At 37.6% G+C, this 17,358-nt stretch overlaps 2 protein-coding genes across 2 annotated transcripts; one reads left to right on the top strand and one right to left on the bottom strand.

Moving 5' to 3' along the window:
• Positions 1–648: 648 nt before the first annotated feature.
• LOC112188718 (40S ribosomal protein S30) lies at positions 649–1,404 on the bottom strand. Its single transcript, XM_024327902.2, has 3 exons — positions 1,258–1,404; positions 1,034–1,171; positions 649–901 (listed from the first exon to the last, which is right to left on the bottom strand). Exons 1-3 carry the CDS (start codon positions 1,259–1,261, stop codon positions 855–857), a joined length of 189 nt encoding a protein of 62 aa, XP_024183670.1. The 5' UTR covers positions 1,262–1,404; the 3' UTR covers positions 649–854.
• A 92-nt stretch (positions 1,405–1,496) lies between these two features.
• Positions 1,497–9,296, top strand: LOC112188717 (uncharacterized RNA methyltransferase BT_0643). The gene is made up of 11 exons (XM_024327899.2): positions 1,497–1,878; positions 2,462–2,698; positions 3,362–3,523; positions 4,370–4,479; positions 5,161–5,269; positions 6,296–6,451; positions 6,598–6,713; positions 6,790–6,956; positions 8,513–8,643; positions 8,721–8,860; positions 8,995–9,296. Exons 1-10 carry the CDS (start codon positions 1,543–1,545, stop codon positions 8,826–8,828), a joined length of 1,632 nt encoding a protein of 543 aa, XP_024183667.1. The 5' UTR covers positions 1,497–1,542; the 3' UTR covers positions 8,829–8,860; positions 8,995–9,296.
• Positions 9,297–17,358: the final 8,062 nt, after the last annotated feature.

The following is a 17,358-nucleotide window of genomic DNA, read 5'->3' as shown; positions in this document are numbered from 1 at the left end:
CAAGATTCACCAAAATTTATCACTTTAACTGCATAACACATCAGACAAGTAACTAGTTCTAGAATACATATCCAAGTGCTTCTCCCTATCTACGAATCACATCATGTTACTAACAAACTCACAACACATTAGACATATGCTACTAGTTGTACACTCGGTGTCCTACTCCAGAGGCAAGGCTTTTGGTTCACCCCTGAGGATGACTTTAACTCTGGTACCACCAAGGTCACTCTGCAGAATACAAGCCGTACCCATACACAGCAACAATCTTTGCCTATACTTAGGACACAAGAAGCAGGAGGAGATGCCATCCTGTATCCAACATCTAGATCAGAATCCTATAACAGTCCGCAAAATCATGTAGCACGACATTTTGCCATTACTATCAAGAGATTTAAGACCAGAATCCTATGAGAGTAATTTGTCCACGGTCGGATCAGTGGTTTATGTGGGGGTGGGGACATATAGCAAATTAGAAAAGCTAATCCTATTATCACTTACACTAAGTTGTATCTTGACATACTAAACAGTTCTACTTATTCTGGTACTAGAAAGGACCATAAAATAGGTTCATACTGTGGCACCTGAAATCCCACATTTATTTCTAATAATAATAACAGTAAATAATAGAACGAATAAAACTTAGACTGAAGCAGAAAAGCACACAATCACGTGGTCAAAAGTAGCACATATTCATAAGAATCTCACAATTTCGGACATTAAGAACATCGCTTCTAAGATAATTCAGCAAGACAAGTACAAACTTAAACCATCCTTATCGCTACAAAAGAAAAATTGAACAAAAAGACACTATTGCCCCATGAGAAACCAGCAGAAGTGCTCACATTGCAACCCTACTTCTCAGACGAGTTAGGGCCCCTCTTCTTCCCGAATCCAACAACTGCAAAAATCGAAACAAAAATCAATCTCAGTAACAGCCAAATCACCAGAACTCGAACCGAATCGAATCAAATGAAACCCTAAATCGTGAAAATGAAAACAAAAACAGAAAATCGGGGAGTGATAATCTCACCGGCGGTGACGAATCTCCTGTTGTACTGCATCCTCTTGTGGGCGCGGCCTCTGGGCTTCTTCTTCTTGTCCTGCTTGGCCACCTTTGGGGTCTGGCCTCTCACCTTTCCGGCACGAGCCAAAGAACCGTGAACCTTACCTGCACACACAACTCACTCACCGTCACAGACCAATCGGACATCGCCAAATATACACATACAAAGTTATAAGAAGCATTTCAAGTACCCATAGCTGATCGTAGACGCTGCTCTCGCCGGCACAGAAGAAAACAAGAGATGGAGGCTCCGCTTCTACGATTTAGGGTTTCAGCGGAGGCACTGCGCGCTATATAAAGTCCTTAAATATAGCAAACGCCGTCGTTTTGAACTAAGCCGACGTTTCCCAAAACGGTGCGTTTTGGTGTAGTTTTTGTAATGACGAAAATGTCCTCTATCCCTTTTTTACTCTCACTATCTTCTACTTCTTCTTCTTCTTCTGCTTTCCCTCCAAACAGAGTCGAGCTCCAAAAAAATGGCGACGATGCCGAGCCACGGCCTGAGGCACGTGACCACGGTTCGCCCGTGGCTGCGGAATTTCCGAAGCGCGACGACGCTGGCGGCTCTGCCGTCTTCGCCTTCGGCCGAAGATTCGGAGCGGGCCGAGTCCAAGGAGAAGCCCAAGCCCAAGCCCAGCTCGTATTTCCCGAAGCGAGGGCAGAGTTTGGAGCTGGTGTGTGAGTCTTTGGCTTTCAAAGGGAAGGGTCTGTGTAAGGTTTCGGAGACCGGGTTCGTTGTCATGTGCGACCGGGCTTTGCCTGGGGAGCGGTTCATTGGGCGCGTGACTCGCAAGAAAGGGACCTATGCTGAGGTACGAGTAATGGCTTCTGAGAATTTTGATAGGAAAATTGAATTTTCGGTTTTGTTTGAGTCATTGTTATGGTGTAAAAATCAGCTTTAGGAGTAAACACATGAGAGTAAAAATCAGTAATTTGATAGGAAGTATAGATTATTGGATTGTGCTAGCTTTCTGATGTATACCTGAGAGTTTGCAGAAGTGATTGTATGACTGATTGAAGAACTACGGCATGAGATTGCTAAAACTAAAGGAAAAGAAAGATGGAATAGACTGATAAGTTGAGTAATTTTGGTCTCGTGGAGGTTTGTTAGAATTAGAATGGAGTATTAGAAGTATTGCTATGAATAGACTTTCTGTTCGTATGTGTAGAGGCTTATGGGGTAGAGTTGAGGCTTGGAAACGAAAATTTGGCAGCAGAAACAGCATTTTAAGAAGCAAAGTTTTATGCTACAAGTTGCTGTAGTATATAACTTGAGCAACCTGCAATTGTATTCGTTTATAATTTGGTGTTATTCCCCATTTTATAATATCTGGAGACTATTTCACGTTTTTCTCAGTTCTCAAGAAACACATTTTACTTGGTTAACAAGTGCAGGTGACAAAGGTACAGACACTATCTCCTCATTGGGATTTCGTGGATGCTCCTTGTGAGTATGCTTCTTACTGTGGAGGATGTAAAACGCAAAGTTTGTCCTATGAGGCGCAAATCAGAGCTAAGGAGCACCAAGTTCGTGAGTTGATGATAAATTTTGGAAAGGTTTCTCCTACAGAGCTGGAAAGCATCATGAAGCCCATTGTTCCCTGTGACATCCAGTTCCGTTACAGGAATAAGGCTAGTGCACAACTTAAACCTTTTTAAATTTAGATGATCATTCAGCGGCATCAAATATCCATTGTACTTTTCAAATATGGAAAAGTTCCATACCATTTACTACTAATTAGTGTTGCATTTTTGCTGTATTTCATGCCCCTTTTACTAAATGGTCACTTGTTTGACTTTCGATCTAATGAATGAGTTCAACTGGTTCTTCATGTCTGGAAGTTAAGTAGAAAACAGTGATAATAATGTTAATGTTGTGGCATGGGACTAGGGGCACAGACAATAATGGAAAATAGTGACAGCGAAGTTAAACCTAAAGTTTTGTTGGTCTGTAACAGCTTATAGTACTTTGCATCACCAACTATTATCAGTACTTATGTTTCTATTCAATTCAAATTGGGACCAAACATCAAATTGGTGCTAGGCATCTTAAAGGTGTATTGAAATGGTGTGCATATTTCTATTTCTCCATGACAACTTCAATACTAACAGCGTCTGAGTACTATTCTAGTGCAACATATACATTTGTACTTATTATTGGCTTGGGCATGTAATCCACCCTTAGGCTTTAAGAATTCGCATGGTCCCTGTCTACTTTCTATTTTAGAGAAGTGTATCAATCGATTATAGTTGTTTAGAGGGAAAACAAAATTGATATTTTTCCTGCTTTTGCAGATGGAGTTCTCATTTGGTTCTCAAAAATGGTTACCTAAAGAATCATTACACGAGAGACAAGATGGAATTGAGAATTATGCCTTGGGTCTGCATGCTCCTGGCTTTTTTGATAAGGTTCTAAATGTTGACAAGTGCTTATTGCAAAGTGAGCCTGCCGAAATGGTAATTCCTGTGTAATTTCTGGTGCCTTTATGTTGTGAAATGCAGAATCTATACTGCATATACCATTACAAATCAGGAACCCCTTTTTTCAGCCTTCTTTAGTTTTGATAATGTCAATCTACTACTGTTTATCGCAAGTGTATAAAAAAATGGTTAAAGTCAAAAGAAAAGATGTTGTCATGTGGCTTGAGGACTTTTTGACCTCAATGTTCTGTGGCTTATCTAATAAAATCTCAGTTTCTTTCTAAACAAAAAAAAAAAATAAAAAAATAAAAAAATAAAAATAAAAATAAAAGTCAAGAGAATTGAGTATATGTCCACTCTTTATGGCATATATTTGTTGGGAAAAGAAACAAGTTCGACCAAAATGTTGCACTGAAGTCTATTAACTCATATCATGCTCATGAAGAACTCTTGGTGAACCAACAAATGTCAGTTGATGTCTCTCTCAACAGTAGAAACCGATGTTAGCAATACAGTAATATCTGTAAAAGATTATGTAGTTTCTTTATATGTATTTCATTTCTTCTGTTTTCTGAGAATCCCATTGTTTCCTACTTGCATAATTACAAGATAATAATTTGTCTCTGGGCACAAGCACAGTGCACTTTCCAGTTAAGGATGCATTTTCTTCTATTGATCTATGTACTGAAAATTCTCAATAATGTCAAGCATGGATTGCATTATGTAACATTGTTGGTGATTTTACAGCTTCTCTTCTTTGTCTACATATATCGAATGCATATATTTCAGATTTGGTTTATATTTAAATAGAATTAATAGTATATATCATCAGTGTCAGGAATTGTACTTTCTGTTTTAGTGACTTGTTTTTCTGGTGTATAGGTTCTTGCCGCCGTACAACAAAGTTGGAGAGATCCACAATTAGGTCTCTCTCCTTTTGATGTTTACTCTCATGCCGGATTTCTTAAGCATCTAATGCTAAGAACTGGAAGGTACTAATATGCATGATTCTTGTTTGTGGGTGTGTGGGTATTGGAACGTTGTAGTTCTCATATCAAAGAAGAAGCCAAAGAAGGAGCTACTCATGCATGAATCTTTATGCAACTTATGTATCTTCTTCGATAATTCAAATATAACTTTTATGGCTACTATGATGAGTATAGGGCAATGCTAACAGAATGACAAGTAGTGTATATGAGTCTATGGCATGAATACATGTTTCTTGTAATCTCTTGTTGCTTTATGAGATAAATTGAACCATTATCATTTTTCTTTTTTTCGAAATATAATCTGACAATTATTGAATTGGTAAATCATAGTACAAATGAAGCCATAGTGATGTAGATCAAGGAACAAATGAAGAACAAAAATACCACATTTCCCTTGGGTCAATTCCGGAAACCATACCTATTCTTCTACTTGGAAACATTCTTGAAAACTAGTTTATAATGAAAACCTAAAAAGCTAACTGTAGCATTGTATCATAAGATATTTTTGATAGGTTGAGGGGATACTTAACATGTTGTGTTTCACTAGTAATTTAAACAGACACCAAGTGCAGGATTTTCCCTTGGGGAATTATATATTGTTTAGTTGTTTAGTTATATATCTTTCTCTTTGAGCTCATGAATATCTAATCTAATAAGAAGTTATGGCTGTCATTCATGTTCCAGGAATGTGAAGACCGGTCTTCCTGAACTTATGGTTAATTTTGTGACCTCATCTTACAAGCCAGAGCTACTTAAGCCTCTTCTTCAAAGGATAACAGCTATCCCCGAAGTGGTTCGTATGGACAATTTCCAATTTAATTGGTACTGTGAAATATATAACATATGACGTAAAATCTATCCCAGTTTCCAATGTTATTTGAACTGATTGAGATCAGTTCTCTGAATACTACTTGTACATTGTATACTACATTGCTTGAATTGCTTTCTGTGCCTTCGGGGTTGGGTGAATTAAACCCATGATGCAGTGTTTAGAGTTCTCTCAACCAATTTGGCATTAACTTATGTGAACGCGTGAGTTGAATGCCAATTGAAATATACATGTGGGTTCCTCATGAGTCTCTAATTCGACACTAGTGACATATAATGTAATTTCCCTCCCTTGTCCACCTGATGGAAACTTGTTTGAATGTCAGTTGCATAGTGAAATCAATGTCAGCTGCTATAGTTGATTTTGTAAACTCCCTCCCTAGTCCACTTTATAGAAACTGTTTTGAATGTCAGTTGCATAGTGAAATCAATGTCAGCTGCAGTAGATGATAGTTGTTTGTCTGTATAGCTGGTTTGTCAGGAGAAAATCAGTGAACTGGGTATATCATGAAATAGTACTATAATTATCCACATATAACATATTGCTGTCTAAGGTGGACAATGTAATAGAGAAACTGTTTTACTTTTCTAGTCCCTAATTCTTTGTCCTTTAAATCCTTGAGTGACCATGTCTTGCAATGTTGATTTTCGTATAACTTTTTGTCTCATTGAATGTTTCTAAAAAATTCTCTTGTTGGGAACCCCTAATTCTTTATGTTTCAGCTTTAGTTATAGCATCAAATGAGTTACCTAAGAAATTTATATACATTTCTTTTCTTGTAACAGCTCTATATACAGAGGTTAATAAAAATGTATTTCATTTTAGCCATGATTTGTGTGACATTCTGTTTTCGTATATTTTACTTCATTGAGATATTTTTTACTCATCATCTGATAAAAAAAATAGTTATGCTCTAGTCTCTACACGTCAATAATTTTTTTTTCCCTTCTATTTGGTCTCATATGATATCTTTTTTCCTATGACTGATAGGTAAGCGTCATGAACAATGTAAATACGTCTGTTGGTAACACGTCTCTTGGGGAGGTTGAGTACACTTTGTATGGAAAGTCTAGCATAACAGAGACCTTACGAGGGCTCACCTTTCAAATATCAGCAAACTCATTCTTCCAAACAAATACTCACCAGGTATGCATTGTGAAAGAAATGCTTTATTCTCATCTTAAAACAGTTAAATTAATGGTGGATTATTGCTTGCTTTCTGTTAGTTGTTTAATACTATTTATCAGAATACTATCCATGAAATTAAACTCAAAAAATGTGTAAATGCATAGGCAGAGATTTTATATAAACTCATAGAAGATTGTGCTGGTCTCAGAGGAGAGGGCTCAGAGATTGTTCTTGACCTGTTTTGTGGGACTGGCACCATTGGTCTGACACTTGCCAGAAGGTAATTCTAAACTGTTCATTTGTTTTAGATGCCTTTTAGAAAAATCTGATATTTATGCTTTGCATATTCATTGCAGGGCCAAACATGTTTATGGCTATGAAATAATTCCTCAGGCCATTGCAGATGCTTGTCTGAATGCTGAGCTGAATGGTATCCGTAACGCTACATTTGTCCAAGGGGATCTTAACAAAATTGATGAGAGTTTTGGGAACAATTTTCCTAAGCCTGAAATCGTTATTTCAGGTAAACTTTTTGTTGGAATCCTTAGTTTGTCCAGCTTCATATCTTGTTTTTTTGAACCTAAGGTTTAGGACTTTAGGTTTTAGGAACTTAAAGCATAGGACTAGCTTTCTGATTGATAATTTATTTTGGAATTTACTTGCTTCTAATTTGATGAAACCATGGTTGAACAGGGTATTCTTAGCAATTTCCTTCTGCTTACTTTTTTCCTATTGGATGTGGTATGATGCATACTTGTGCTCTTGTTGAGTACATTCATATTCTTTAAGATATACATGAATGTTACTTTCTGCAAGTGCTCCTCCCAATATCTACATTTGAAGTAACTGGAAGAGGGGTTTCCTGCTGTAGGAAGTAATACGGTTTCTGCTGTATAACTTGATTAGATTAGATAGTTGCCAGTTGGAATGGAAGGAGAACAGATTTCTCCTCTAAATATGCTGGTGACACCATCTTCTTTCTGGATGGTTCAGAGAAAAATTAATTTTATCTTTCAGAGTTTTTAAATCTGCCAAGTACAGTTTCAGGACTGTAATAAAGCCCAAGTGTTGTGTAGTGGAAATTAACTCAGAGGTGGTAAAATTTCAACATCCACTGATATGTGGGGTTGTGTTGTGGTTGCGTGTCCTCTGAAGTATTTGAGTCTTTCCTTGGGAGGAGATCCTAGAGCAATTAGTTTTTGGAACCCAGTGGTGGAAAAGGCTTCAAACTTGGAAAAAAGGTTTCCTTTCCATGGGAGGAAAGATCAACTCTGGTCTAAGTGGTGTCGGGCATTATACCTATGAATTATATGGCTTGTTTAAGATTCTGTGTAATATTGCTAACAAGCTTGAAGGATCGGTGATAAGTTCTTTTTATGAAAAGTTATAGTGGAGGGTGAAAGAGATCACTTAGTAATCTGGAGATTTTGCCTAGGAGCGATCATAAACGAGATTTGGAGTAGGTAAACTTGTTTATGCAAATATGGAATGAATGAAATCCTCTTTTCTTCCACAATTATCCCAAATTTAGAAACCAAAGAAGACTCCACTGAAAGTTAGATATTGGCTTGGTTGGTAAAGGGTCAAGACAAGTAAGAGTAAGATCCCAAAGAGAATGTATGTGCATTATCATTTTTCTCAACAATTGTGGTGAAAACTGCTTAAGGAAGTTGTTGTGTGTTGAATTGTTCCGCCGGTGTGGGCGTGGTTGGGAGGTTGTTGCGCTGATCATTCAGTTCAAGGCTTTGGGGAAGGGTGAAAAGCTAAAACTTGTGGATTGCTAGTGGTTAGCTATTTTCTTTTGGGTCATTGGGGTGTGATAGGATAATTGATGGAAATTATAAAGGGTTGGGATGTAGAACTTTGGGCTCAAGTTAGAATTTGTTCAGCATTGTGGTCTTCGGTGATATTTAACTGGATTTGCTAGCTGTACTGGTGTGATTTTGTTTGCAGTTAGCTTATTTATGTTTGGTCTTCCTTTTTTTTTTCCTCGTTTGGATGTGGATTGCTCACCCCCTGTTACTTTCATGAAAAAACAATTTGCTTCTGACCTTCATTTTGACATGGTGAATCATACAGATCCCAATCGTCCAGGAATGCACATGAAGTTGATTAAGTTTCTTCTAAAGCTGAAGGCTTCACGCATTGTTTATGTATCATGTAACCCTGCCACATGTGCACGTGACCTTGATTATCTCTGCAATGGTGTGGTATGTATCTGCTTTTTATCTCGAGTCCTCGACATCTGAGACACTCAATTTTTTGACCTGCCATAATTTTTGTGCAGGTAGAGAAAAACATAAAAGGCTGTTACAAGCTAAAGAGTGTGCAACCAGTAGACATGTTTCCGCACACTCCTCATATTGAGTGTGTTTGCCTCTTGGAGCTTTGTTGACCCCAGTGGTGCGTATGATTTTCATTACCAAGGTTCGTAGTTCTTTTAGCCTGAGAGTTTATTTTAGTTATTAAAAGATTAGTTCCATGACCTTTTTCCTTTAAGTTTAGATGCTTCTATAAATTAGGGAATTCAAACTCTTGATCAAAATGTTTAATTCTTACAGTATTTTCAAGCTTGCCGAGGAACGCTAGTGACAGTGGAGATTGAAAGGAGTGGGAAGAAGCAACCCTTGGCAAGTTGTTTCAGATCATTGCCATTTTTGATGTTGTGAAGGGTTTAATCATTTCAAGTTGAGAGAGATCCCAACCGCCTTTACGGAAAACTAATTTTGTAACCTTGAGGTACCTTGTAGCTATGTAAAACTAACTTGTATCTTTACAAGCCAACTTGCTGAAATTCACACACATGACGATGTGAGTAGCTTCTTTGCTTAGTATGAATGAGAACCCAAAACTTGCTGACATAGTTATAAACGTACTAGCACTATTAAATGCTCCAAAAAATGCAGCGTAATTTAAACATCATAACAAGAGTAACCTAATTCAGGAGAAGCCTCTCCCTGAATTTTGAATGTTCTCCATCCATTTTCATAAGCGCCATATATGCGGTGAAGACCGTTCAAGGATTCAATTGTTTGGAATTTTCTTAGGTACCTGGATATTTGTCATACAACCATTTTGTTAAGGGTGAGGCTATTGCCACCCTATAATTTTCTTATTTTGGACCATTGGATTAGTAATATATCTAATGATCCAAAATATTTAAAATTTGGTTACTTGTTTAGTCTTTAGCCAATTTTTGAATCGGCCCGAGGGGCAATAATATCATTCATCACAAGCCAGAATAGGTCGTTGCATATCCTTCTTCTGCCATTTAAGGACATACACAGACAAGAAGATAGTGGTAGTACCCACAGTGATACATACAAATAGACCTACCCATTAGACAATCAAATACATAGAGGTAGCGGGGATCCTCCATTGGTACTACGCCGGAGGCACTAGAGATCTAAGTTCCTAATAAAAGAAACATTATTGTAATTTTAAGGTTGGGCGAAAGGCCTAAACCACAGCCCAAATAGCAATGGACTAGGGCAGAACCCCAGCCCAACTATTAGTTAAATAGTATTTATTACTAATTAATTTTATCATTAGCCAATTAATGTTTGATTATCAATTAACAATTACACTATTGACAATTACGTTTTTTCCTTATTAAAAAACAAAAGACTTCTAATCAAGGCTCACGGAATTTGTATTAATTAAATAGTCTTTATTATTGATTAATTATAGCATTAATAGTTTTCTTAACCAAATATAATTCTTTTAAAATGCATTTTACGACAACCCACAACAATTAATGCAAAAATAGATAATTCTTATTTTAGATGTAGTAAGTACTTCATGTACAACTTGTTATTACTGTTTTTTGAACTAATTTACAAATGTTACCACAATGCGTTATCATATAGGTAAACTATATATTATATTTTGACTAAAAGCACGTATGTTCTCATTGGTGTAATGAAGTTCTCCCTTGCGTAATTCTATCGTCAAAGTTGTAATTACTTTCAATCGACGTAATTTACCACAAAATACAACAATTGATGTAAAAACGATAATTTTTGTTCTAATTGCAATAATTACTCCATCTACAACCTATTTACTAGTTCATGGACAATTTAACAAGTGTGACAACAAATTTGTTGTTAGTGGTAAATCTTTGTGTTTTTATCATTAATGAAATGATTACTTCAATGAGTATGCATTTTACCACAATCCACGGCAATTGATGTAAAAATGATTGTTTTTGTTCTATTTGTAGTAATTATTCCACCTAAACTAATGTACTAGTTTGTGGACAATTTAACAAGTGTGACAACAAATTTGTTGTCAGGGTGGTAAATCTTTATGTTTTTATAATTAATGAAATGATGGAATGAGGACGTGGAATTTTAGATGAAAACCCTAGAGGACACCACTGTGCGTGATAGTGCCTGTCCGGCTGCGCCTCGGCGCTAGCATGCAACGGCCTCCGGCCTAGCTGGTGGCTGTTGGGTGAGGCCGGACGGGTGTTTTGTTTCAAGGTTGTGGCTACGTTTAGAAGGATTGGATTGGAAGGTGTACGGTTTCGCCTATATTGGTCAAAGGGTGTGGTTGCGTTAGGGAAATGGGCGGCGATCGGAGAAGGGAAGGGAGTTTACTGGGTCGGAACGGTCTCTGCTAGCGGTCGTTGGGTGGCTGGGATTGATGGTTGTTTCGGGTGTTCAATCCAGTTTTTTCTGCAGATTTCCTAGATCCCGGATTGTGTTGGGTGAATTGAAGCGCTCGATGTTGTCCACTGATGGTTGGACGACGACGGAGGCGTGACGGTTGTCCGACGCCGATGGTGGGTTAGTGGTTGTGGTGGCGGGGCGGCGAAGCTACTGCTTTGGGCCCGGCGGGCTAAATACTATGCTGGTTTGGTCCTTTGGGCTTGGATGCAGCTGGTGGGCCCGATCTGGGCTGGAGATGGGGCTTGGGCTCACTTTGTAGACCTGGGCGAAGTTGTAATTTGTTCTTTTTATGTTTTTACTATTTTAAGTTATCTAGTTGTTTTTCGCATTTTACGAGCAATAAGTCCCTATATGTGTCATGTAGGGCTACTCGGGCTGCGTGCATGTATGTGTACTCAAAGTGACTTGTCTGCTTTAGGTCGGTGGCTAGTTCCTTACTTCGTCAAATGGTCGTTGCCGACTAGTGGCAGGGTGAGACTAGGTGTCGCCGGATCTACTTTCTGGCGGCAACATAGTAGGAAAGCTGTGCTAAAGCTGGTAATTATGCTATGTTGTAATCAAGTTACATATCGAGTTATCTTTCCGTTATGTCACCACTATGTCAAAGCAAATAGAGTCGCCAGTAGAGCACTCTTTGCTAGTTGGTGCTTGGTAGAATACAAGTTGTTTGTAGAGATTCCTGATATTATTTCAGGACATACTCTAGTTGCTTATTATGATCAAGGGTTTAGACTCAATGTCCCCCCCTTATATTCAACAGTTTCATTAGTCAAGCTTTGAGGGCAGCCGCACCAGCCCTTTTATTTAAAATAAATAAATAATAATTAATGAAATGATTACTACAATAACTAGAATTGGTGTAAAAATGGTAACTTTTGTTCTATTTGTAGTAATTACTGCAAAAACTATATTATTTACAAGATTATCAACCATTTTACAATTCTGACAACATTTGTGTTGTGAACATAGTAAAATTAATATTAGAACAAAAGATATGTAAGTACTCAATATTGTAAGGAGATTCTCCATTTGATAATCAATGTTATCCATTTGATAAAAGTTGTCCAACTATGATACTTACATCTCTGACCACTCAATTATAATAACCAAAATAAGTGTGGTCATGAGTCGTAATTTTAGTTCTACTAGGTGTAATTTATTATTTTCACATTATTTATTACTTGTTTCTGAACAATATTACATATCAAGAAAAAATGTGTTGTTGATATAGTAAATTTTATTTTTTAAAATAACACATGTCAACATTTAAGTGGGTAACCTGTTAACCAGTTCAATAGGTTTCCACTATATTAATTTATTAAAAATAAAAAAAATAAGGGTATGATATACATCAAGGTACCCTAGATGACCCCTAATTGTTGACCATCCTTTCTTTAATTTTTTTTTGCATGTTTATGTTTCTCTTTTGGCATAATTGCTAAAATACTTCTTAAACTTGATAAATTTATTTTTGTGCGAAAATTAACTCACTAAACTTGTGAAAATTGCCAACTTAAATCGGCTTCGCTTGAGCAACTCTAATAGCTTCCTTATCATTTTTGTATTATAGGGAAGTAAAAGTCAAAGTAAACAATTTTTCTTCTCCAATTATAACAGATTATCTATTTTATAGCAATTTCTAAAATCTCCATAATTCTTCCTTAAAGTTTTAGAAATTACTGTAAATTTAAGAAATTTTGTTTTCTCTTTCCTCGCTATCTCTATGGGATAGTTATAGAGAGTCTGTTGGACCAAAATAAACTCATTTTTTCCTAAAATAAAGAAAAATTAAAATGAGGAAACTGTCCAAGCTTTTTAAAGATCACTTGCTACCTTTTTCGCCGTTGAGCCACATGTCCTCACTCCATCGGATGATAAACCAAGGTTAAAAACTTACAATAGAATCACCTACACTTGACTACAGAGCAAACTGTGACCCCGAAGCTGGTTGCTGTATAAACCTCTTCCTCTTCTATCATTCTCCAGCCGCTCCCCAATTTCTCACTGGAGTCTCAGACCTCCTTTTTTTGTTTTTATTTGTTGTTGGCGGCATTGCGTGAAGAAAGTTCTAATTGTTAACAAGGTCAAAGTCAACAACGTGAAGGTCATGCTTCAGTCTACAATCAACGAATAAGGTGGTGTCCAGCTGTAATGCATGTAGTGGTAGCTCAGTGATGTGTTGCTTACGTACTCTTACAGTCTGTAATTCACTGTAGTAACTAGAGGTTTCTTTCTTCTAATTCCAGTTGCTATAAATACCAGTGGGATGTAATAATTTGTATTGCGACTTCATTAATTGTAAAATACTCTCAGATATTTTGTCTAAAGCTCCCTTTCTCTCTCTGTAAGTACATCTTCTTCTTCAAGCTTTGCATCCATGGCGGTCATGTTATCATGGTATCAGAGCTTCGGCTCTTGATCCTGTATGCCTTTTCATATTAGTAGATATACTCGATCCTCTTCTCGCTTCCGCATTTAAGCTCATGTGTGCTTCATCAGGTGAAATCCTAGATCTGTTATTTCAGCTTCGTTTCTGCAATCCAAGCTTTTATACTTCATCGAGTGCTTGTTCTAAGTGATGGCGCCTACTGGTGAGCTCAATATTCTCCCTGGATCTATGATTCTCAACGTGTTTATACTTGGTTGAGATCTACAGCTGATTATGTCGTTCTTAACATACTCTATATCTTGATTTGTGGAAGATGTTGATCGAAGTGTGTATAATTTGTTGTGAAGTTTGATAATCATGATCTGTGAAAATCGGTGATAAAGTACTTCATAATTTGTTGAAGATTTGTGATAACATAATAGATCTATAACATAACTGTGTTTGTTGAGAACAAAATCGTTGATAAAAGCTGTATAACTTGTTGATTTGTGATAATCATTGTAGCTATGGCTATGTCACAATCTGAGATCAACTCTTTGCTAAGCACAATAACTGTTCGGTTGAGTGAAAACAATTTTGTGAAGTGGAGCTTTCAGTTTCAAGCAGTTCTTGAAGGCAATGATTTGTTTGGATATTTTGATGGCTCATATCCCTGTCCTCCTCGGTTTGTTCTCACTGAGGAAGGTCAAGTCACTAGTGAGATTACTATGGCCTATAAACTGTGGAAGAAAACAGATAAAGCCTTGCTTGGTCTCCTCATGGCCACTCTTGATGGTGATATCATGGATATTATAGTAGGAAGTAAATCTTCTCATGAGGCCTGGCTTGCATTACTCGAAAGGTTCTCAACAGTCTCTCGAGCTAATATCATTCAGCTTAAAACTGATCTACAAACTATCAAGAAGGGAGCAGATACCATTGACAAGTATCTTCAACGCATCAAGCATGCTAGAGATCAATTAAGCTCTGTGGGAGTAACTCTTGTTGATGAGGATATTGTGGTGGTTACATTGAATGGCTTACCAGATGAATATGCAATGATAAAAACTGTCATCAGGGCAAGAGATACTCCTATCTCACTGAAAGACTTTAGAGCTCAATTATTAGTTGCTGAGAGAGATATTGAGTCACAGCTTGTACCTCATACATCTATGTCTGCTATGGCTGCAAAGAGCTCATCCTACAGAGGTAATAACAGCTCACAGTTCTCTGGATCATCAAGTACCTATAATGTGGACAAGGGAAAAGCAGTGTGGAATGACAATTCTAAGTCTGAAACCTGGAATGGCAATGGAAAGTATTCTCAAAGCAAAAACTCTAGTGGTGGGGGATTCAGGAACTACAATGGAGTGGAATGTCAAGTATGTGGTAAGAAAGGACATATGGCAAGCAATTGCTATCAGAACATGGAATGTCACATTTGCCACAAGAAAGGTCACATTGCTAGCAAGTGCTTTCAGAATCCTGCTAATAATAATCAAGGGGTTGAATATAGAAACAATATTGGTGCTTCTCCTGAGTGCCAAATCTGCAGTAAGAAGGGACACACAGCTATTAATTGTTTCTATAGAGGTGACATACCCCTTGATCATCCTTCTAGGTCAGTGGTGGTTTGTCAAATCTGCGGATTGAAAGGCCGTGTTGCACTCAACTGCCATCATAGAAGCAACTATGCCTATCAGGGATCTGATCCTCCAAACTCTCTCACCGCCATGACAGCCCGCACTAATTGTTCTGGTGCAAGTTCTTCAAGTTCTTCTAACAGCAACAACACTGAAGTGTGGATTGGTGATACTGGAGCTACTCACCATATGACATCTGATCTGAGAAATCTTTCCATTGCTCATCCTTTTGACTCCAATAACACCATTACAATTGGTAATGGAGAAGGTTTGCATGTTAAACATATTGGTGTTGGACAAATTACTCCTGCAAAGCATACCTTTAAACTGAATAATGTTCTTCATGTTCCTAACTTAGCAGTTAATTTGCTTTCCTTCAATAAGCTGTGCAAAGATAATCACTGCTTCATCACTATGGATGATATTGACATATGTGTGCAGGACAAGGCATCAAAAGCTCTTCTTTACAGAGGAAAGAGTAATGGGGAAGGGCTATTTCTCTTCAAAACACCAAAATCCATACCTCCATTTCATCATGATCATACAGCTTTTGTTGGAGCTGCTGTCAAATGCTCTCTCTGGCACCAAAGGCTTGGTCATCCCTCCTCAGATATAGTGTCTAGGATGTTGTCTTTGTCTCAGGTCAAGTTTAATAATGATCAAACTTCTCATACTTGTTCTCATTGCCTTAGTGGCAAGATGCATAGATTGCCATTTTCTGAGTCTATCTCAAAATCTGTACTTCCATTTCAAAAGGTACATTCTGACCTTTGGGGTCCTGCTCCTTGTTTGTCCATTGAGGGTTTCAAATACTATGTAACATTCATCGATGATTATACCAAATTTGTGTGGGTTTATCCACTCATCAATAAATCTGATACTTTTTCCACATTTGTCAAGTTTCACAACTTTGTTTCCACTCAGTTCCGGCATAATATTCTCTCTCTCCAAACTGATGGTGGTGGTGAATATAATAGCAAAGCTTTTAGAAATTATCTTGATCACAAAGGCATTGTGCATTTTATCACTTGTCCTCACACTCCCCAACAAAATGGAGTGGCAGAAAGAAAGAATCGTCATATTGTTGAGACTTGTATCACTCTCATGTCTGCAGCTAAGATGCCTAAACCTTTTTGGTTTCATGCTGTTGCTCATTCTGCATATCTCATAAATAGGATGCCTTGCAAATCTTTGAATATGTCATCTCCTTATATCCAGTTCTTTGGTTCTGCACCTGATCTTAGTCATCTTAAAATCTTTGGTTCAGCATGCTATCCCTTTCTTCGCCCTTACTGTCATGATAAACTTGATCCAAGGACTACCAAGTGTGTATTTTTGGGGTATGCTCTAGGGTATAAGGGTGTGTTTTGCTACAGCATTGAGAAAAACAAGCTTTGGATGTGCAGACATGTGATTCATGATGAGTCAATTTTTCCTTTTCAATCTTCTGGCAGTGACAACTCATCTAAGCCTACACATGTATCCTCTTCTGCTTCTGCATCTTCTCCTCATTTTTTTCCACCTATGATGCCTGCTCTTTCTTCTGATCAGATGCAAGCGGTGCTTCCTTTTGTTAACACTCTTCCGCCTGCTGCTAGTCTCCCTGCATTGGCTGATGGGGGGGCTGATGGTTCTGTTGCACATGCAGATTTTGTACCTCATGATCATGATGATCATGAAAATTCTGAAAATTCTGAAAATGTTGAAAATAATGTTGGTGAGGCAAGTGGAAATGATAGTGATACCAGTTTTGGTGGTGTTAGTCCTGAAGGTCAAGTCTTGTCACAGGAGTTACAATTTCTTGATGATCCTGCCCTTGCATATAATAATCACTCCATGTTAACTAGAGCTAAGAATGGAATATTCAAGAAGAAGTCATTTGATGAGTTTTGTGCTTATTCCTGTGTTGTTCAGAACAATCTACTTGATGAACTCTCTTGTTTTAGTGGTCTTACAGCTGTAATTGATATTCATGATCCTGTTGAGCCAAAGAGTTTTAAAGCTGCAGTTGGTGTACCAGAGTGGGATATTGCTATGAATGAAGAAATTGATGCATTGAAAAAGCAAGCTACATGGGAATTGGTTCCCTTTCCAGAAGGTAAGAATATTGTTGGAAGCAAATGGGTGTATAGAATTAAGAAAAATCCTGATGGAAGTGTTTCTAGGTTTAAAGCAAGGTTAGTTGCTCAAGGATATAGTCAAGAGAAAGGTTTGGACTATGATGAAACTTTCAGTCCTGTG

Source organism: Rosa chinensis, chromosome 2 (genome assembly GCF_002994745.2).
Source record: "Rosa chinensis cultivar Old Blush chromosome 2, RchiOBHm-V2, whole genome shotgun sequence".
In the NCBI taxonomy this organism is placed as follows: Eukaryota; Viridiplantae; Streptophyta; class Magnoliopsida; order Rosales; family Rosaceae; genus Rosa; species Rosa chinensis.
The sequence above is the reverse complement of the archived record's forward strand: the minus strand, read 5'-3'. Positions and strand labels throughout refer to the sequence as shown.

Excerpts from the sequence above, each read along its gene's own strand:
- LOC112188717 (XM_024327899.2), top strand. The coding sequence starts at position 1,543 with ATGGCGACGATGCCGAGCCACGGCCTGAGGCACGTGACCACGGTTCGC. Across the intron at positions 1,879-2,461 it reads AGAAAGGGACCTATGCTGAG|GTGACAAAGGTACAGACACT; the intron begins GTACGAGTAATG and ends TAACAAGTGCAG. Across the intron at positions 6,714-6,789 it reads GGTCTGACACTTGCCAGAAG|GGCCAAACATGTTTATGGCT; the intron begins GTAATTCTAAAC and ends TATTCATTGCAG.
- LOC112188718 (XM_024327902.2), bottom strand. Across the intron at positions 902-1,033 it reads CAGGAGATTCGTCACCGCCG|TTGTTGGATTCGGGAAGAAG; the intron begins GTGAGATTATCA and ends CGATTTTTGCAG.